The 21,704-nt window shown below is 41.9% G+C and overlaps 1 protein-coding gene and 1 long non-coding RNA gene across 2 annotated transcripts in view; one reads left to right on the top strand and one right to left on the bottom strand.

Annotated features, from left to right (window-relative positions):
* Positions 1-11,706, bottom strand: part of brd1a (bromodomain containing 1a) — a 21,780-nt gene extending 10,074 nt beyond the window's left edge. Inside the window, exons 1-8 of the mRNA XM_034163121.1 lie at positions 11,420-11,706; positions 6,229-7,642; positions 5,830-5,986; positions 4,584-4,715; positions 4,287-4,415; positions 3,641-3,953; positions 2,714-3,040; positions 927-1,502 (exon numbers count right to left, since the gene is read on the bottom strand). Coding sequence (XP_034019012.1) covers positions 927-1,502; positions 2,714-3,040; positions 3,641-3,953; positions 4,287-4,415; positions 4,584-4,715; positions 5,830-5,986; positions 6,229-7,625 — 3,031 coding nt within the window. The 5' untranslated portion in view covers positions 7,626-7,642; positions 11,420-11,706. The remainder of the gene's footprint in view (positions 1-926; positions 1,503-2,713; positions 3,041-3,640; positions 3,954-4,286; positions 4,416-4,583; positions 4,716-5,829; positions 5,987-6,228; positions 7,643-11,419) is intronic.
* On the top strand, positions 8,779-21,704 carry LOC117503851. The gene is made up of 3 exons (XR_004558685.1): positions 8,779-8,789; positions 11,655-11,659; positions 21,514-21,704. It is a non-coding gene; the product is annotated as an uncharacterized LOC117503851 (long non-coding RNA).

Genomic DNA, 21,704 nt, shown 5'->3' with positions numbered 1-21,704 from the left:
CGGCGCTTAGAGATGTTTCGAATTTGGAAAAAACAGTTCTTAACCAGGTAATTTGTGAAGCACACAAAGTATCAAACATGAAAGTAAAAAAGAAAAACAATAGTTTGCAAATGTAAATATAAATAGACAATATAAATTCCAGACATTCTGATCAATACTGGTTTATTGGCTACCACTGTTCCTCTCCCTCCTGTTACTCCTCTTCCCCCTGAGTGAGGAGTTGTATAGTCTGATGACCTAAGGGTCAAAGGAGTGTTCCAGTCTGTTGGTCCTGCAGCACTTCGGAATCTTCAGTGATTGTCAGGATTGTTTGGAGCGAGTCCTGGTGTTGCTCATTCATGTAGGAAATTAAAATTTGCTGCTACTTTTTGAAGTGTAGTCAACAGAACTGTAATTTACGAGCACTTAGGAGAAATATTATATATGCAAAGAAATGATTTTCAATTGCCAATTTACGGTGTGAACTCAGAAACATTGTCCACTTTCTGAGAGGATTCTTGAAACTCAACAGATTAAGAATTAAGAGTACAATTTTGTTCGCATAATCTATGATAACAGATTTTTTGCTGTTCATATTATACTGCAGAAATAGCACAAGGCAGCGCTTTCATTTTCTTAAGAAATACATCAAACCTGAAATGTCAAAGGATATGGGCATCATCAAGTATTACTCCAAATTATTTTGCAGTTTCTTTTATTAATAAAAGGCACTGGTTGAGAAAGTAACAGAAAATGATCTTTAATCTCTTGATTCCTCACTGGACAAGTTAATATCTAACAAGTACATGTGAGAATTACAGTGTGTTTTTTACTTCTATCAGGACAGGAATTGTAAAGTAATTTGAGTGTATTGTCTCACACTTTAATACAGAACACTTCTACCCAACTAGACACAAAAACGGCTCATTTATCTGTACATTACTTACCGGTCTGTCGTCGTTTGACTGACTGCACGCTCCGTTCGCGTTCTCCGTCTCTGCCCTCTTCCTCGCCATCCCTGCCACGCTTCCTCTTCTGGCCTTGAAGCAGAGTCTCTAGCCTGGGTATAACAACCGACAGAATGGATTTGGGAGCCATCTGCCCGTTGCCTTCTTCATCCTCCTCCTCACCCGCATGCTGGTGAGTTGCGTCTGCTTCTTCGTCGTCGGCCCTCGGAAGCTTTTGGGGACTGGTGGTGCTCTTTGATTTGCGGAAGAGCACGGCAGTCCGGCGGCTAACAGTGCCCGTGGGCTCAGCGAGCGTTGACGTGGCCACCACACTCACGTCGCCATCCAACAGCGAACTCTGAAAGGTGTCATGAGCGTAGCCGTTGAGGCGCGGCGTCGAGACGAGCAGGTCTGGCATTTCGCCGTCCAGTTTGGCAAGTATGCCGCCTGTTTTGTCCTCACAATCTGGAGCTGCGTCAATTGGTTTGAGGGTGGGGGGCTCGGGGTCGGCGTCTGAATAGTTGAGAGGAGGTATGGAGTTTGACGGCTCCAATTTAGGAGGAAGTGACTTGTCTCCTGTAGTGGGAACAGAAGAAGATTCAACATTCACGCCCAATATATCAACTAAGAAAACCACAAACTATGTTCATACAAAATGGATCAGCCGTTTGGAATCTATGCATGACCGCATAACTGAAAGATTACCTTGAAGCTCTGGTACAACTAAGCAGAGGCAAATTTCTGCCTCAAAGAACTGTTCCATCCAAGGACTGCGCTAGAAATTTTTCTAATTGCTCAGTCGTCATAATTCTCAAATCTGCTCATCAGTGTGAACACCCATAATGTGGCCTATTATGGAAAAAATCAGGCTGATGGAACACTTAATTCAGGAGCAATAATAATGAAAATGGGGATTATCATGCAGTATTCGTTTAAAAAACGGTCTGTGCATGTTTAAATTATTTACATATTCCAAAGACGTTGCCTAATTTCCGGCTAACCACCGCCAACTTGCAGCACTCCCCTCAAAGAAAAGATAAATGAATCTAATTGCAAACATTCCTTTTATTGTAAACCACTGGGTCTAATATGATCATGTGTTTTAATCATAAACGTAATCAACAGAACACTCAATCCTGAAAATAATCAACTGTTGCAATTTGACAATTTGTTTTTCTGTGGTTTGTAGTTGGAGCACCACTGGATCCAACAAACCTTTAATTTGGACTTTTTCTATGCTTTTATAAACAAACTATCAGCAAAATTACATTTCTTTCGGTTTCCTTATTCTTCCCTAAGTGTGACTTGGTGAGTCAACTCTGAATTTAAGTCTCTGCAGTGACAGAGTATTACAATGTTGCGCGAAAATCTTTAGCACTGTTGGGTCGAGTCATTTTGGTTCTGAGCCCCGGGTAAACATCTTGGATGCATTGAAGGATTAGTTCCAGGAAAGGAGATTCTAATGCTTGCAGTATTCACCGGCAATGCTTCTTTCCCCCCCGTTACTTGACCACCACCATCACATTCACAATCCTCAAGGTGTTACTGCATGGCGCCAAACCGCCACGTCTGTGACTGCGGATAGAGAGCTCAGAAAAGGCTTTGAGCAATTTTCAGTTTAGCCATCCATTATATTGACACCGTGCCAGTTATCTAACCCAGTCACCTAGAACTTGTTCCAGTGTTTCTTGGAACAAATCTGTGCACGACTTCTTCAGTAACGGTTCCTCTGATAAGTCTATTTCCCAAACATGTTTTCCAACAGCCCTAAACTCCCCAATACGTACCCTCATTATCTGGAAAATGCCCGTTGGGCTTCAGTCTGTCTTCTTGAGGTTCATCAAGTTCTGGCTGACAAGTTGCTGATGAAGTTAATGTTGATGTAGAAGGTGTAGGAGAAGAAGAAGAAGAAGAGTGGTTGTGTGATGGCAGGACTCTCTTTAAACTTATTTCGTTGCGAACATCGTTGATGGTCTTCTTGAGGAGCTTGAGTCGCTTGCTGCGGGAGGGGCTGGACTTCATGGCACAGGTTAAGTCAAACTTCTCCAACAGCTGTTGCAACTGCTTGTCCAGCGGCATGTGCTCCCGATTGGCTGGCGCAAGCAAGCGGTCCACTGAGAAGAGAAGAATCGCAATAAGGAGCAGGCGAAAGTTGGTTGTTGTTGTGCGTCAAATAAAGCAACTCTCACATCTGACCGAGTTTGGTGCCGTACTGAAATATTACAACTTTGTGCTCTTTAGTAGATTTCCCTGAACAACTCTCGCATGGCCGCGGTCGGCGCAGAGTCCTCCCGAGCAGGCACACTGATCGCCACAAGCTGGAAAAATTCTATTTTTTTCGGCACCAAATCACAACACAAGTCACATCATGATGGTACACAGGAGAAGCTTTTATAGTGTTTTTTTTAAGTACTTTCAAAATCCTAACCTCCACTCAAATTAGCCTGACGCAAGGTGTTGTAACTACGGGCGAACTTGTACTCAACTCCATAGTGCACATAAACAGTGGACGCCACATTGCACCCAACCTACAATTCAGCACCAGTGAAGCCAAGAATCTGACCAAGCTCCCGAAAATTAACGGGAACACGTTTAACTGATCGATTGCGACTAGTGCTGAGACACTTGGGAAAACTCATCTCCAAATTCGGCGAGCTGTGAGAGCTGCTTCAAGTGATTACATTTCGTGGAAGTGTGTCTCCTGCAGCGCTCACCGTCCTCCCACGAAAAGGCCGGCAGTGCTTTGACTTCAGGAGCCTCAGCCAAATGCATGGCGCTCTCTGTGTCGAAGCCAATTCTCTCCACGTCCCGCCGGGCTTTTCTGAGCAAGACGCCGCCCTGATCTCTGAGACGAACGGCAGCCCTGTAGAAATAGGTGTCCTTCGAATTGTATTTCATGCAGTTGTCAATGATGAGGTTGAAGTCGTCCTCAAACTGATCAAAGCTGGTGTAGCCCTGAGCATCAAGCCGCTGACGCATGGTGGAGAAATCCATCGGGTGTTTGATGTGTTCAAGGTAGTCAGGGACCTACAGGAAACGAGACTAGTTAGCATCACTAACCAAATTCAGCACAAAAAAAATTGCTCCAACTGTGTCCTTATAAAAATTGTATCAGATTACTACAATTTTAAAATGTCTAAAATGTATTTTTCCAAATGGGCGGACAAAAATGTCCAGGAGTAAAATAAATATTCAAATTTCAAAGCATATTTTACGTACTTCGAGTTTGGTCTTGAATAAAACAGTTTATACATTTTGAAGAAAAGCCACCCATCAGAATTAAAATGGAATCTTCCAAAAGAAAAACAAAATGAGAAAAACAAAACAAAAAAAAAAAAAACATTTTTTAATCAGGTTCACCTCATTCACATCAACCGGTTGGGTGAAGATCCGAGCCTGGTCTTTTGCCTGGAGCTGGTCCAAGAGGACTCTGAGAAGAATACTAAATGGAGTCAACTGCATCTCCAGAAAGGTTTCCTGCAACTTCAGCTGCAACAGAATAGAAAGAAAACCATCAGAAGCTCAGATCGTTCTGTACATTTAGGACCAGTGAGTGTCACCGTGCAACATTTAATCCACCAATGTAAAAAAAACAACAAAAAAAACACACGAACAAACCCACACTGTCCATGTATTTGGTGTCTCCATCATTCCTACCTCTTCTCGCTTGAGCTTCTCCCGCTTCCGAATTAGCTCCAGCAGCAGACGTGCTCTCTCCAAATCATGACGTAGACGGTGCCATTCCTTCAACTGGTCCTTCAGTGCCCTGCTCTCACCGTCACTCTTCCTCTAGATATCAGGATTTAAGCAGAAACCGAAAAAAAAAAATAAGCGTCCACCTTGGATTAGCAGCAGATTTCTCAATGCAGCAAGGACGTCTATCAATTTACAAGCGTTCAAGCAGTATTAAACAGCAAGGCTACTGCATAAAATACACCAGTGAACACATCAATAATAAATCCAAGATCAAAAGCCTAAAAGGAAAAACATAAAAACAACAACAAGTGTGCAAAGTTTCAAAAACAAAATGTTCAGTTCGTCTAGTTCTGGAGGAAGTAAACTTTCGGACAGTATCCATGTATCGCCATGATGTTTAGAAATAATAACTACAAAATGCTACAACAAACCAAAAGAGCTGATGTGCAAATTAAATGTCAATTAGATATTTAGATTTCATATTTAATAACAGCACCACCAGTCTTTGCATCTAGCCATTAGAATGCCAAGTAGTTTTCCTTCTACACAAAGAACTTCTTTGTATGCAGCCAATTAAAGTATTTTCATTTTCAACTGTATTTTCATTCATTAGGAAGCTCAGCGTTGTTTCTGTGACTGACTCACATGACGGCATCCTGCAACACACGACAGAAAAACACCCACAGATAGATTTTTTTTTTAAAAACATGTGCTTTCTAGCTAATGTCTCCTTATCAACACGCATGACTGTATCTCATAGTGCACCTTCACTTGCCAAACAAGGAACAAAATGAATGATATCAGTGATGCACGTTCCCACTGGGTGGACGTGACCTAGCTACCACACTGGTTAGCATAATTAGGTTCTTGGCTTTGGCATTTTGAAGACCTTAAAAACATACATGCAAATGTCAAGATCCAAATTAGATGCTAAATTATGTGGCACTTTGTCTGCAACACAATGCTTCCTGACCCCAGTTTGTATTTACAAGTGCAGTTCTGTGAACAAAGTGCAAACAAAAAGGACAAAGATTTCCATATTTTTAGTTTTTTGCACATTTAAAATTCTATATTTTTAGTCATTTTAAATAACGTCAAAGGGACCAAGTTATGAACCTTGGTGCTTTACACCAACCCTGTTTGCAGGAAGTGTTTCTGCAGGAAAAAAGAAGGAAAAGACAGGCTTGTGTGTGTATCTGTAACAAACCGGCTGTGCGTTGTTCTGAGCCTGCGTGCTTGTCTGAAGGCGTCTGATCAGAGGAAGCCCGTTCCTGGATCGCCTCTTTAATGTCCAGTAGCTGAGGGCAACCTCAACAAATGCCTTCTTCTTCTGCACGGACACCTGATTCAGAATAGTTTGTAACCTGCGGGAGGGAAAGAGTCATACAGCGCAGCAAGACAATAATAACCCCTTCATAACTTTTCCAGACAAGACATCCTATCACCTTCAATTAACATGAAATTATTCTTACAATGCCGCTAGTAGATACTTCAAAAGTACTCAATCATTTCACACTATGTGTATTTTCTTCCACCATCAGTTCAGTTCGTGTATGTGCCACTTATCGGCGATCAAATATTTTGTTGCAACAACATGCGAGTATACCTGTGCGTGGGGAAGTTATGCACACAGGGAGGAGTCTCGACTTCACTGTCTGGTTCGAGCTCGGCCTTCTTGCTCTTCTTCTTCTGCAGTTTTGCTCTCGACTTTCCCTTGCCACTTCCCTTGCCCTTGGCAGCTTTCTTAAACAGTCCGTTTTTGTGTTTGGTCTCATCGTAGATCGTCAGAGCTCTCCTTACACAGCCGTTCGGTGTGTGAGAGCCGCAGTATGCCGTCTTTTTTACACAGTAGGTAGGCTCTCCGGTTCCCGTTAGGTCTTTGATTGGCTCCATCTTCATGAAGAGTCCGGCCTTTTGGGCACAGCTGACGTGGAAGGCAGTGTAGCAGTTGGCTTTGTGGCACTGAATGCAGGCGCCGACGCCCTTCTCTTTGCACAGGTAGCAGGTGAGCTTCCAGCGGGCTGGAGGAATGTGGTTGATCCCGTCAATGGGTTCGATGAAGGTGACGCTGGAGAAGCCCACCTCTGGAACCCAGAGAGCACAAACCACGTGTCCCCAGCGGTCGTCATCTGTCTTCTTCACCGCGCCGCCCTTGTTGGGACAAAGGATGCACTCCGCAGGCTGGGTGGGCGACTGAAGGCAATGTCTGCACAGCCACTGGCCCTCAGGGATGTAGGGCACGCCGTAACATTCCTGGTGCACTGCCAAGTTACACAGATCGCAGAACAGGATTGCGTTGCTGTTGTGGCACTCGTCGTCCATGCACACGCAGCACACGGCGTCTTCATCGATGAGCGTTTGCTTTTCGCTGCATTTGTCCAGGCTCTCCAGAAACAACTCCTTCTCAAAGCGATCGATCAAGAACTCAAAAACGTTGTGAGAGACTTGACTGACCCCTTCGCTCCTCCGCTTCTCATTGACCAGGTCCAGCCAGGCGTAATCTTCCTCGTCCATGTCATACTCCGTTTCCTCATCCAGCTCCTCCTCAGTCTTCTCAATATATTTATAATAGCTAGCTGGGCGCTTCGGAACTGTGGGAAGGTTATATTCCACCGTGCAGAATTTTGGCTCTGGAAGCTTTGGACCAGCACTAGTACTAGTATGATGTCCACCTCCTTCTCCACGACTGGTGACGCCCAGAGCGGCGTTTCTCTTCTCCTGGTTCTTTTTTAGCCTGACTGACCTCAGGAGGACCTGCTGCTGCTGCGGCTTTTCGGCGTTCTCCTTGTTGCTGGTACATTCCATCATCTCCTGCACCACGGCATCATCGTCTGAGATCACATCCAACTTGTCATATATGCTGAGCCGATGGATTCGACCATCCATCTCGAACTCCACCAGGCGCTGGGCCTGAGCGTAAGTCAGGATCTGCTTGTTGGGGGAAGGCTTGATGGGAGACGTGGACCGCTGCGTGGCCCGGTGGTGCCGAGCTTTCTTCTTCATCTTGACGCTCCGTGTTGCTGTGGAGGCACAGAACCTATAAGAATCCAATCTCTGCGACTCATGAAACTGAAATACCAGCCAGATCTAACCCAGACATTATTTACAGGCATGGAACATTTTGCTGTCTGACTGCATTATAGGTAGCGCTAACCACAGTAAGGTGTCTAAATATGTCGTAGCCACATGTGTCACATCAACGTAACCATGTCCAGCATATACAGCAAGTAGGCTCCACGTCCAGAAATCCCTGGAAGACTTTCATCACTGAAATATAGACGTCTGTAACACGTCAAAAGAAGTCCAAACCCATTGGAGTGTCACCAAAATTGTGGTTGTAGCAATAGTTTAGACATGCACAATCATATTAGTTTTGCGGAAGTTTACATTAACCCCTCAACTATAACTAGCGTTGTGCATAAACTCTGACTCCTTTAATCAAACTCACACAGGTTAATGGGTAAATGTAATGGTTACTTTCTACTTTACATATGACTTTAATCCACTGAACCCCATAATCAGCATGCATGTTTCCTTTAAGAATAAAGGGGGAGTGGACAGAATCACCAGAACTACATTTATCATAGCCAGAAAGTGTAAAACAGAAATTATCCAAATAATAATAATAATAAAGTTACAACATCTTTGAAATCTTGAATATATATATATATATATATATATATATGGTAAGTCCATTCGGCTGCTCCCTTGTTTGCACTCTGGGTCACCATAGCAAATTCAAGGTGAATCTGCATGTTGAATTGGCACAGGTTTTACGCCGGGTGCCCTTCCTGACGCAGCTCCACATTACATGAGGAAATGTGGCAGGGGTGGGATTTGAACCCGGAACCTTCTGCACTGAAACCAAGCGCATTAACCACTTGGCCACCAGCCCTGCAAATATATATATATATATATATATATATATATATATATATATATATATATATATATATATGACTTGGCTGAACCAACAACAGACACGTAACAAAATTTAGTAAATCTTCAAATGATCTGAAGGACAGAGGAAAGCAAAAAAAAAAAAAAAAAAAAAAAGTTATGCTTAGAGAAGGAGAGAAAACGGGAAAGAAACTGTATATGTATAGAATGTGGAGTTCTACTTTTTCCTATTGCTAACACGTGTAAGCCATGAAGAAAATACTGCATGTATAAATGCCAACTTTTTTTTTTTTCATTTTATAAAATGAATTATCAAAGAAATTCAAGTTCTTCCTCTTATGATTTATGACTTAAGTGTGTTAACCAGCTCTTACACCTAAGTGAGTTATGCTCCCAGTTTTCCCAAGTACTAGAAACTGCAGTTGCCATAACTCGTAAATTTTGGGGGGAACTCCCGCTTACTACTCGGCACAAGTCAGGGAAAGCTTGTATTCCGTATGTTCAAAGTTTTTGAGAACTAGCTCGGCTTAAGTTGTACTCAAATCGGGTAGCTTGGGGTGAACTTGGTGTTACGCTGTGTCCAACAGGGATACAACTTTTTTGCAACCCCATACTCCTGTATCATATGCTGCTTAGCTTTTGCTAGAAAACAATGAAAATCAAAATCAAATGTTTTTTTGTATTTGATCAAAAAAGTTCACCCATGACTAACTTTAAAATTTTTATGCTCTGATGCATTTGGGTGAATTTCCAAAAACTGGAACCCTGGTTGATCAATAAGCAAAAAAAAAAAAGGCAAAAGGCATGATGACTCAGCAATACAATCAATCACTGCTGAAGTCTTACAAACGCTAATTATTTATTGAAAACCAAGGGTGCTATGGAACCTTACCCATAATTAAACAAGTTTGGCATGAGTACAATCATGAGTTCATGCGTGAACTTGCTCAAAAGTGAGTTGACTGCAGTCACTTACTGCATAAAAGCTCATCTGAATATGATACAGGAAATAGTTTTGAGGAAACAAATTTAAAAAGTTGTATCCCTAGCTTCCAACTTCCATACGACGAGTTTACCTGGAGAGTACGCAGAGCTGTCTGTAGTAATATCGAGTTTATGTCTATGTCATCTACTGAGAGAAATACGCTTGAATTGGCACCAAACTCAGCCCAATGTGCGAGTAGTTTTATGCTGTACAAGGGTGATTCTTAGACTACGGGCACTTATTATGTCCTTTGATCATATTGTATGAAAAACAGAAAAAAGGGGAAATTTCACACTTTTATAGTTATCTTTACAATGAAAGTGTGTTAAGAAATTTGTTCTAGTAGTCTATGATGACTTTTTCACCTTTTTTCAGCATCATTATATGCAAATATTGCCGTTTTGTGCTTGTCCCACACCCAGACTTTTGATCTTCAATGATAAAAATGAATGGTAAAGAAACGTTTTTTCTAATGTTTTAAAATATCTCTGAATAAAATATCAGTAAAATAATCAAAACATAATTGGGGTATTCAATGTCATACAACTGTTGTGATTTTTTAAACAAAATGTAGTTGTCCCACACTATTGCCGTAATTTCCACCACAACACTGTAATGTCCCTAAACAGTTTGTATGAAAGATTGTTTGGGTAGTTTCTATGGAGATAAACAGTGACATCAGAGCACATGTATATAGCGCCAAATCACAAGAAACAGTTGCCCCAAGGCGCTTTATATTGTAAGGCAATGGTGTGGTGGAAATTACATTTACAAGGCCAATAGTGCCCGTAGTTAAAGAATCACCCACAAAAGACATTTTGAGCTCTCTCTGCTTCTAGCCATAATTGTGTTTTTTCGACAGAAAAATGTTCATCTGGGAACATCCTGAAGACCCAGGTCACTTCCAACCATACCAACCAGCTAAAAGGGGCAAACGACAACCATCATGACTGTATGCCAGCACAGTGTGCACATCCTTGTGAATATCAGTTTCTAAGTGTGCGAACTTGGTTACAGCCATCATCCACACCAGATTTAAAATCGGGATCGAATTTTTAAGGCTTCAATCTTGTTTTTACCTCATTAAATAGGTCTTCGTAGTGACTATGGCTTGAAACTTGTTTGATCATGCTCCACCGGGGTAAATATTTGAAGGTGAAGTAACCCTGACAAATACTTGTTGCAGTTTTTGTTCAAAGTTGAACAGCTTGATCGTGTCTGGCTGAGGGCGAAGGGTAGAGGAGGCAAGCCTGCAGGTGCTAGCATAGGGGAATTAAGCCGTTTCATTCGGTTTTTGCACTTTTTTGGATTATGGACATTCGTAGTAGAAAGGCACCTTGTGGAATAGCCTTGTTTCACACATGATATGGAGCGGAGGTTACGTCCCCTCTCCATAGAGGTGCAGGACTTGCAGGTGTAGAGAAAAATTAGCCAAAGTGAGTAAAAATGTGACAAGAACAAAAATAAATAAAAGCCCAGAAATCGCTTGGGGTTCAGAGAATTCACATCTTATGGAGGCAGTAGAAGTTTAGGGACAACTTAAAGTTGACATTTCTGCCTCGATCGTTGTACTTTAAACTGTAATGTAGTTTTACAAATGAGATTTGGCGCTGAAACAGTGGGATGCGTTCACATGGGACAGTCTGGACTGCGCACCAGGTTACACTTTTACACGTTAGTTTACAGAAATGCATTTTCTGCAACGACTGGAAGTTGCTAACAAAAAAAAAGAACCGCTAGCTAGTCCGGCAGTTAGCAACGGCAGCTAGCCAGCGCTAAATGGCGTCAAAGAAACAACAGGAATTCTTTTAAACTACTATAATTCATTTAGAATGTTTTGAGAAAGTGTTGCGCTGTACTTTCTCGTAGTCTGCACTTTAAAAAGGCACCAAAATAAAACCAAAGCACCTACCTCGTCTTCACGAGCAGTGCTGCTAGCTGAAGAAGACGCTAGCTAGTCGGCAGCTTTCAAAGCGATACGGCCTCTGCCCGCTAAACGTAGTGTTAATTCCGCACAAAGTTCTCTCATCCAGACACAAATGAGTCTGTTTCAACTGCAGAGAAGAACACCACTTTAAGGCCCGTGGAGTTTCCGTGTCACATTGTATAGTGGACATACGAGTATCTGCTTAATGGACTTATTTAAGAGCTAGTCACGGGCTAGCTGAAGAGCCAGAGCAGCATCCCCCAACAATGCGTTTTTCAGCAGACAACTCCCACCCGTTACGTTTCTGCGTGTGACGCCGAGAGGTCGTTACTGCGTCACGGTTTTACACACAAAAGCCCATCTGTCACAGTATCGAGACTTCGGCTTTTATTTGTGATCGAGACGTTTAGAGCTCAGACAAAACCCGCCAACGGGCTTAACGACACAAACCTTAGCATAGCTATGTGAGTTCTGTGCTAAAAACATGACTCGGCACGTTTTCGTCGTGAGCTGCATAATCAGTTCCGAATCTCAGAGTTCGACACGGGGTTTACTTTGCAACTGTTTCGAATCACAAGTCACGTGGGTCCACTTTCATTCAAACGCCTTTGTAAATGTTGCAGTACCAGGTGTGGGCACTAGGTTGTGCACGAACAGCACAACAGAGGTCGCTGAGGGGCGGGGGAGGAGTGGCTTTTGCAAACCACAAATGTTTACTGAATTCAAACTTTTTTTTTTTTTTTTTTTTACTAAAACGACTGAAACTTAAGCTTGGATGTGCAACCCCACTGTTCCATATCTTTATGACCTGAAAAGTGTCATAATAAGTCAAAAACCATTATAGTATGAAACTTGCATAATTTCTTTTTTTTATTTGTTTTTATGCATGAGTGTTTTTTGTGTATGATTGAACACTCTTTATCAGAAGTGGAGTTTTATTTCTAACAGGTTATTACATATATGGAGCTTTTTTTTTAACCAAGACATGTAATTCTCTCACAGATGTTTCATTTAGGGGAGGTGATGGTCTACTGGTTAAGGTGTTGGGCTTGAATCCAGAAGATCATGGGTTCAAATCCCCACCTGACTGGAAAGTCACTAAGGATCCACTAAGGGCCCTTGGGCAAGGCCTTTAATCCCCTATTGCTCCCAGTGTATAGTGAGCGCCTTGTATGGCAGCACCCTGACATCGGGGTGAATGTGAGGCATAATTGTAAAGCGCTTTGAGCATCTGATGCAGATGGAAAAGCGCTATATAAATGCAGTCCATTTACCATTTAAAATTTATTTAGAAAAATTTTATAATTCTGACATTTTTATATAATTTTGTCTATTTGTACGTATGACATATAGTGAACTTAATCCATAGTGTCTCTCTCATTGGAAGCAGATACATATCCTTAACCACAGCCCCTAACCCTAACCATAACCCCTAACCATATGGCTGCACTACGTACGAATACAATTTGGAATTAGTAATACAGCTACGTAACAGATTGCCACTTTGTTTTTATATTTCTGGATCATTTTTAATATTTTTGACCATTTTATGGGTGATTCTTTAACTACGGGCACTATTGGCCTTGTAAATGTCATTTCCACCACACCATTGCCTTACAATATAAAGCGCCTTGGGGCAACTGTTTCTTGTGATTTGGCGCTATATACATGTGCTCTGATGTCACTGTTTATCTCCATAGAAACTACCCAAACAATCTTTCATACATACTGTTTAGGGACATTACAGTGTTGTGGTGGAAATTACAGCAATAGTGTGGGACAACTACATTTTGTTTAAAAAAAAATCACAACAGTTATACGACATTGAATACCCCAATTATGTTTTGATTATTTTACTGATATTTTATTCATAGATATTTTAAAACATTAGAAAAAAACGTTTCTTTACCATTCATTTTTATCATTGAAGATCAAAAGTCTGGGTGTGGGACAAGCACAAAACGGCAATATTTGCATATAATGATGCTGAAAAAAGGTGAAAAAGTCATCATAGACTACTAGAACAAATTTCTTAACACACTTTCATTGTAAAGATAACTATAAAAGTGTGAAATTTCCCCTTTTTTCTGTTTTTCATACAATATGATCAAAGGACACAATAAGTGCCCGTAGTCTAAGAATCACCCTTATATCCTTGTACAACTTTTTAAATTTCTATTTATGCGTGACGTGCATGTTTGCTGTACTAATGTACATTTTTTTTATCACACTAATAAATGAAGTATGGAAAAAATTATGAATTTAAAAGAATTGGCATTTGGCACATTAACTAAGTGTACAAGTAGCATTTAATCAAGATTAAGTATGGAATGCTGGGCTTCAAACATAAATGCTGAACTATCAATGCTTGGTGAATTCTCTCTGTTAAAAAAAGTTTGCCACTGCCAGTTCACATTTTCAATACTACAGCTCAACTTAAAACTTCTATGTTGCCTCTTACTCTACTGTCTTCTAATGTGATCAACTTCAATTTTCTGAAGTTGTCTTTGTAAAATAAATTTGCAAATTCTAGTACCAATTTTGTTGCCTTTCTCAGTACTTTCTTAGATGTGGAAACCAAACCTGCACACAGTATTCTAAATGCAGGCAGACATAAGAATTGATAAAATCAATAAAAAGAAAACTCCATATCCATGAATGAAAAATTACTTCACACAAACAGAAACACATGTAGTTATTATATATATATATATATATATATATATATATATATATATATATATATATATATATATATATATATATAGTCCCTCGCTATAACGTAGTTCACCTTTCGCGGCCTCGCAGTTTTGTGGATTTTTTTAGTCCAATTTTGCATGCTTTTTTCTTTTTTTTTACAGCGCATTGTGTTCTGCGTCCTCATCAAGCAGGCCGGTCGTGGCACTGCGAAGGCAGAGCGCGCGCATTGTGTTCTGCATGTCTGTTTATAAGAATCTTCTCACCCAGAAGAAAAAAGAGCACCAACAACTACCCATAACTTTGTTCTTCACTCGGAAAAAGACACCTGCACCGAGGTGTCACTCAGTGGGAAAATACGCTAGCGGAGCGGCGCCAGGATGAAGAGGCGCGATCAGAGGAACTGTGAAATACTGGTCAGTCACTATTAATAATTTCTTATGTGTCCAACCTCGTAGGTTGATCGTTAAAATGAAATTCGTTAGTTCTAAAAGCCATCATAATTATTTATAGGAAAATGTTCTATTTTTATTTCTCAAACAAATGTTAGGGCCTGAAAACAGGTTGGTCTTATTTTTCTACTAAAGTTTGTGTTGTGTGGGCCGCTGAAGAGGAGGTACTGCTGGCCCACCACCACCAGATGGCACCCTGCTTGAAGTGCGGGCTTCAAGCACGAGAGGGCGTCGGAGCCACTGGGAGTGACAGCTGTCACACATCATCAGCACCAGCTGTCACTCATCCAACCCATCACCATAAAGGCCGGACTGCAACTCCACCTCCTCGCCGAGAAATCAGCCACCAGAAGAGGTAATTTCTCTGCTGACTTAATACTGAACAATAGTCTGAACTCTTTTGCAGCCGTTTTCCTGTGGTGTTTGCCTTATCTGTGGTATTGGCGTTTGGTGTGAGCAGCGACGGCTTTGCTTCACACCCCAACCAGATAAGTGGTTAGACAGGAGCTGCACGAATGTGTGATTGGAGGTGGAGGTGCTCCCTCCCTAACGAACACAGTCTGTGGGATTACTGAGTGTGCGAACTCACACTCATCAATACTGTTTCTGTTCTCTGCCAGCAGTACCAGGTCTGACAGCTGGAGACGGTGGCCACCTGGGGATCCAGGACTTGGCGGCTCCGGTGTTCTTCAGATCCGTTGGCGGTGAAGGCCGTGTGGGATCCGGCTCGGTTCTGGACGGACGTCTCCTATCCTCAAGCCTGCCCACACGTCACTCTACATATAATTGTCTGTGGTACCAAAACTGTATTTGTCTGTATTCCGTTGTGCACTTCACAACATTAAATTGTTACTGTTTGGCTTATCCATTGCCCATTCATTTAACGCACCCGGTTGTGGGTCCGTGTTCCTACACCTTCACAACAGGATTTCTCGGCCAGCGTCATGGATCCAGAGGGGTGTCAACCATCGCTTGAACAGCCAATGGAAGAGCAAAGTGCACAGGTGTCAGCAGGAGGCGTGTTAGGTGAGCCGCAGCAGATCTTAACCGCTTTCACTGCTCGGTTGGACTTAGTCACCGAGCAGAATGTGATTCTCAATCGGAGGATGGAGGCTCTCACCGCCCAGGTGGACGCGCAGGCTCAGGGCGCTGCTGCAGCACCTCCTGCTGACCGGGGGCCTGAGACAGACATTCCGCTGGTCGTTCAATGAACCCCCACACCATCCCCTGAAGCATACATAAGCCCTCCGGAGCCGTACGGAGGCTGTATCGAAACGTGCGCGGACTTCTTAATGCAATGCTCACTTGTCTTTTCACAGCGTCCCGTCATGTACGCGTCAGACGCTAGCCGGGTGGCTTACGTTATAAATTTGCTTTGAGGAGAGGTACGCGCCTGGGCTACGGCGCTCTGGGAGCAGAATTCACGGCTCCTAACGACGTACACTGGGTTTGTGAGGGAGTTCAAGCAGGTTTTTGATCACCCCCATAGAGGCGAATCCGCATCAAACTTGCTGCTGTCAATCGGACAGGGGCGTCGGAGTGCAGCGGAGTACGCAGTCGACTTCCGCATCGCGGCAGTGAGGTCCGGCTGGAACAACGTTGCACTCTGCACCGCCTTCGTAAACGGACTGTCTCCGGTCCTGAAGGAGAATCTACTGGCTAGGGACGAACCGCGGGATTTCGATGGGCTTGTTGATCTGGTTATACGATTAGATAACCAATTAGAGGAACACCGTCGGGAGCAGGGCGGGGGGCGTGGCCGGGCACGAGCCGTCCCTCTTCCTTCCGGGTCCGAAAGGGTGCCGTCTTCCCCACGCTCCACAGCCCGTGACTCTCGTGTGGTAACAGCTCCCCCTGCTGATGAAGCTATGGACACGAGCAGGGCTAAAGTCAATACGAAGCTCAGACAATGGAGGCTGGTCCGCGGGGAGTGTTTTTTCTGTGGCTCGAGTGAGCATTTACAGAGGGACTGCCCCAAGCGGTTAAACGACAACGCCCGCCCTTAGAAGCTGGGCTAAGGGTGGGCCATAACACGCACGCGGGGAAACCCCATAAATCCGCACGCATCCCAGTTACGATCCTGTGTGGGGATCTGACCCTTCACGCCCCAGCACTGGTAGACACGGGGTCGGAAGGGAATCTGCTGGACAGCAGATGGGCAAGGGAAGTCGGGCTCCCTCTAGTGGCTCAACCTTCACCTTTGAAGGTACGGGCACTGGATGGCACCCTTCTTCCATTAATCACACACCAGACACAACCAGTGACATTGGTGGTGTCTGGTAATCACAGGGAGGAGATTGTGTTTTTTGTAACACCTTCTACCTACCATGTGATTTTGAGTTATCCTTGGATGATAAAGCACAATCCCCGGATCGATTGGCCGTCTGGGGTTGTGGCTCAGTGGAGCGAAACATGCCACCGGGAATGTCTCGGATCCTCGGTTCCGCCTGGTGTGACAGCTAGTGAGGAGGTTAAAGTCCCCCCCAATCTTACGGCGGTGCCATGTGAGTACCACAATCTTGCTGACGTTTTCAGCAAAGATGTGGCGCTCACCCTTCCCCCGCACCGTCCGTACGATTGTGCCATTGATCTGATCCCGGGCATTGAGTACCCGTCCAGTAGGCTGTACAACCTCTCACGTCCTGAGCGCAAATCAGTGGAGACCTACATCCGGGACTCGTTAGCTGCCGGGCTGATCCGGAACTCCACCTCCCCGATGGGTGCTGGTTTCTTTTTTGTGGGCAAGAAAGACGGCGGACTCCGTCCATGCATTGATTACAGGGGGCTGAACGAGATCACGGTTCGCAACGATACCCTCTGCCCCTGTTGGATTCAGTGTTCACGCCCCTGCATGGAGCCCACATTTTCACAAAACTGGATCTTAGGAATGCGTACCACCTGGTTCAGATCCGGAAGGGAGACGAATGGAAGACGGCATTTAACACCCCGTTAGGTCACTTTGAGTACCTGGTCATGCCGTTCAGCCTCACTAACGCCCCCGCAACGTTCCAAGCTTTGGTAAATGATGTCTTGCGGGACTTCCTGCATCAGTTTGTCTTCGTATATCTGAACGATATACTCATCTTTTCCCCGGATCCTGAGACTCATGTTACGCATGTACGTCAGGTCCTGCAGCGGTTGTTGGAGAACCGGCTGTGTCGGTTGCCCATTCATTTAACGCCCCCTGTTGTGGGTCCGTGTTCCTACACATTCACAACAGTTTGAACTTTGAGAGTGTTTACACAGGAGAGAAAAGTGAGAAAATGTTAATGCCTGTTTGAGAAAAGTGTATAAATTGTGTAGTAAGGGGTTTTACAGCCTTAAAACGTCTATAATAATTGTAAAAAAAATAACACTGACTACTTTGCGGATTTTGCCTATTGCAGGCTATTTTTAGAACGTAACTCCCACAATAAACGAGTGACCACTGTGTGTGTGTGTGTGTGTGTGTATATATATATATATATATATATAATTTTTTTTGTTTGTTTTTTTTGTTTGTTTTGCCAAATCAGTCTTTTTAATGTGAGATTTATAAACTTTTATTTTATTTACTGCAGCAGGGGTATGTTCCACCCCGCGGCGTTTCAGTGATGGATTACAGAGCCAGATCCACTGATCTGTACATACAAACCTTTGTCTTCTTACGGACTTAAATGGGGAAAAGCTTCAGAAATAAAACTGAGGAAGAAAAGAGAACAAAAGATCAAATGCAAATTGATCATGTTGACCGAACAAATTTACATTTAGTTCTACATTTACCTTTTCAAATCTAGTTGGCCTGAACCATGGTAATTAGGTAACAGTAACGCAAATTCATCATGTTGACCCAATAAATTTATACTTAGGTCACTCTGCAAAATTGTTTCTGGCTAGGTTAATGCATTTTACTTGGGTGGAAATACTTTACATAATTTTTTCATGTTCACTGAGCAAGTTTTTTTTGAGTGTAACTGCCTGTCTCAACAGTGACATCTTTAGAGTCCTAGTAGTTCCTGTCTTTATCCCTGTTCTCACTTTCACTGACAGCCATTCTGGATAATCACAATTTGAACCCTTGTCCATACTTTGGAAAACTTTAGAGGGTTCAGGACAATATCCATGATGATCTCTCTGAGTCTGGCCTGCTTGAGGTTTCTTCCTTCAAAAAAAAAAAAAAAAAATCACGCCCGAGGGAGTTTTTCCTTATGTTGTGGTTTGGTGCTCTATATACAAGTATAAACTGAAATGAAATGAACCAGGATATTTTGTCATTGTGCCATGGTCTTTTTTTTTAACCCTGGTGGGACTTTGAAGATGTTGGATAATTCCTTTTTGTCCACTGTGAATTTAGATTTTGACATACACTGGTAATCCCTTGCAATGAGGATCTCCAGAAGTCCCATGGTTGTACTAAAGTTATAATACGGGAGTGCCACAGTGTCTACAAATGTGCTACAGTTAGGCAACAGCTGTTTTTGGACAGGTAGCACTCTACACATTACAAGTCTGCTGTATGATTATATGATCAACCCACATGTTAGATCGCATTTGTGAGCAACCATGATCTTCAAATGTCATGACCTTCCAGGATGCATATCAGTGAACATGAGAATGGGGCCTTACCGTATGGTTATGAGACTTGGATGTTCACCAATGACCAGGCACTGACATCTTTGGTACTTAGCCATTTCAGATGATCTTAGAGTAGGGCTGGTATGATGTTGTACCAAAACATCAGTAGGTTAGGGTTAGAGGATCAGTTAACTCTTTCAACAAACCTTGTCATATTAGCACGTTAGCTTCTGTTTGTTGTATTCACCATTGATGCTTCTTTTATTGTTTTGCAAGAAGGTGAGTTCCACTTCCATCTCCTCAAATGCCAATGGCACTCTCCAGTGTGTTCACATAGAGGTTACAAAAATGTCTACCTGTGATTGACAAACATCCTGTCCAAGGAGAGTTGCAGATCTTCATCCACTTCACACTACATTATCCAGAGTCCCAGCACCAATGGTCCTCAAGGCTTATCTACTACTACAAGCAACAGGTTGGTCGTTGTTGTGCCCCAAAATTCTCATAATAGAGCAATATCTCCATCTGGTGAACATTTACCATTAATGCAGGTGCAATAGAATTTCAACAAGAGCTCTTGTACAGTGTAGGACTTACTTCTTCTTCATGCTTTGTTAATAGGTGGTGCATGGCTTCCATGTGTGATATCCTATCTTCTGGCTCAATTTGTACACCAGTATCCAGCTCAGAGAATGGTCTGGTTAGTTGATTCAATTGGTTTGGTGACACAGGTGATCCCAAAAAAAAGTAATTCTGATGAGAGTTTTCAAGTTTGCTCTGTATATCTGAAACCTTGAACACCAGCCACGTGACTGGGCATAGCAACTATGTGACTGGGCATAGCAACAACATGACTAAGCATAGCAACCCTGTTGCCAAAGTTTTATCATGTGATACCCGAGTAGACTGAGTCAGTCATTTTCGTGCGGATGTAATATTTTCTGTCTATCGTGACAAATTAAGCATCCTCACACATTGCTGTGTTCCTGGTTGTACTGGAACTTTTGTTTGCTACCAGATGGAATGGCGAAGGAAGTGGCTGAAAACCACAGCAAAGTCTGTTCTCCAAAACTGAACTCTGCTTATGGCTGTAGAAGGCCATAAGTGGTCACAGGTAATATTTTTTAGAAGATTTATTCAATGACAGAAACAGTGATAATCCTTGATAAACATGCATTTTTTTTTGGCTTTTTTTTTTTTTTACAAGCATGCTGGTTTGTATGACTGCACATTTGGTACATATTAATAGGTTTAAAAAAAAACCCTGAACTGTTGAAGGGGTTAAAATTCATGAGGGGAAAAAAACTCCAACATTAAAGTTGTAAACTGAGGCGGAAAAACTAGGCTATTCTCTGAGATTCATGTACTATATTTTTAAGAAAAACTTTGAGAATTAATTTTTTATTTTATTTTATTCTTTTATAACTTAATTTCAACTGTCGTCATTTTTATTATTAATCAAAAATTTGGACAAGACGGTATTTTGTTTGTGAGAGAAAAATTTGAGAAATTTTGTCATTTACAGCACAAAAAAGGGTCAAAATCAGAACAAATTATATATATATATATATATATATATATATATATATATATATATATATATATATATATATATATACACACACACTCTCTTTTTTCTTTTGTACACAATGATAGTGGAGTTGAAAGGAAGCAATCAAGATGTGGTGAAGAGTAGCCATTTAACTAATTTTTAATAAAAATAAAAAAACTATATATATATATATATATATATATATATTGCATTCATCATTTTGGAATTGCAGGTATTTTTATACACAGTCCTCGTATTTTCAGAGGCCATAACTATTTGAACAAGGTCAATGTAAGGATGAGCGTTAATACAAATAATCTTTTTTATTGCCAGTTTATTTTAGACAAGTCCGGCAATGAATAGTTGAACATTTCAGAGTCATCAAATATGTTTTAGATGTCATTTACATTAATCATTAACGAATACAAAGACTGTGTTACTGCATGGTATACCTGTCTGCAGTAGGCAGATTTCAAAAGTGACTGTGAAAGAATGAGATCAGTGGTATGTTATAGTTTGGGCACCCCTGATGATTTCCATGATTTTCCTTTATAAATCATTGGTTGTTTGGATCAGAGATTTCAGTTAAATTAATCCTATAGCAGATGAACACACTGATATTTGTGTGTTTAGAGAAAAAGTTATAACCATCCCAAAGACATATCTTTATGTTCAGCTGCCTTCAATAATGCTGATATTTGAATTGAATTGAATTGAATTTTTTATTGAATTGAATTTTTATTTTATTTTGACACACATGGTTAAATAAAAAAAGAAATACAATATTTGCAAACACAAAACAAAACAACAATACAACTAAACAGAAAACAAAATACAACATTCCAAAACTGTCCAAAATCAAAATCCATGTGACCGAAAGGGGGTGGGTAGAAGCATAACTTATCAAGACCCACCCCTTGTTCCACAAATTCAATAAATACACTCACTACTAATTAAATTCATAGATACACCCAGACACACACACACACACACATATATATATATATATATACAT

The sequence above is a fragment of the Thalassophryne amazonica genome, chromosome 22 (assembly GCF_902500255.1).
Source record: "Thalassophryne amazonica chromosome 22, fThaAma1.1, whole genome shotgun sequence".
In the NCBI taxonomy this organism is placed as follows: Eukaryota; Metazoa; Chordata; class Actinopteri; order Batrachoidiformes; family Batrachoididae; genus Thalassophryne; species Thalassophryne amazonica.
The sequence above is the reverse complement of the archived record's forward strand: the minus strand, read 5'-3'. Positions and strand labels throughout refer to the sequence as shown.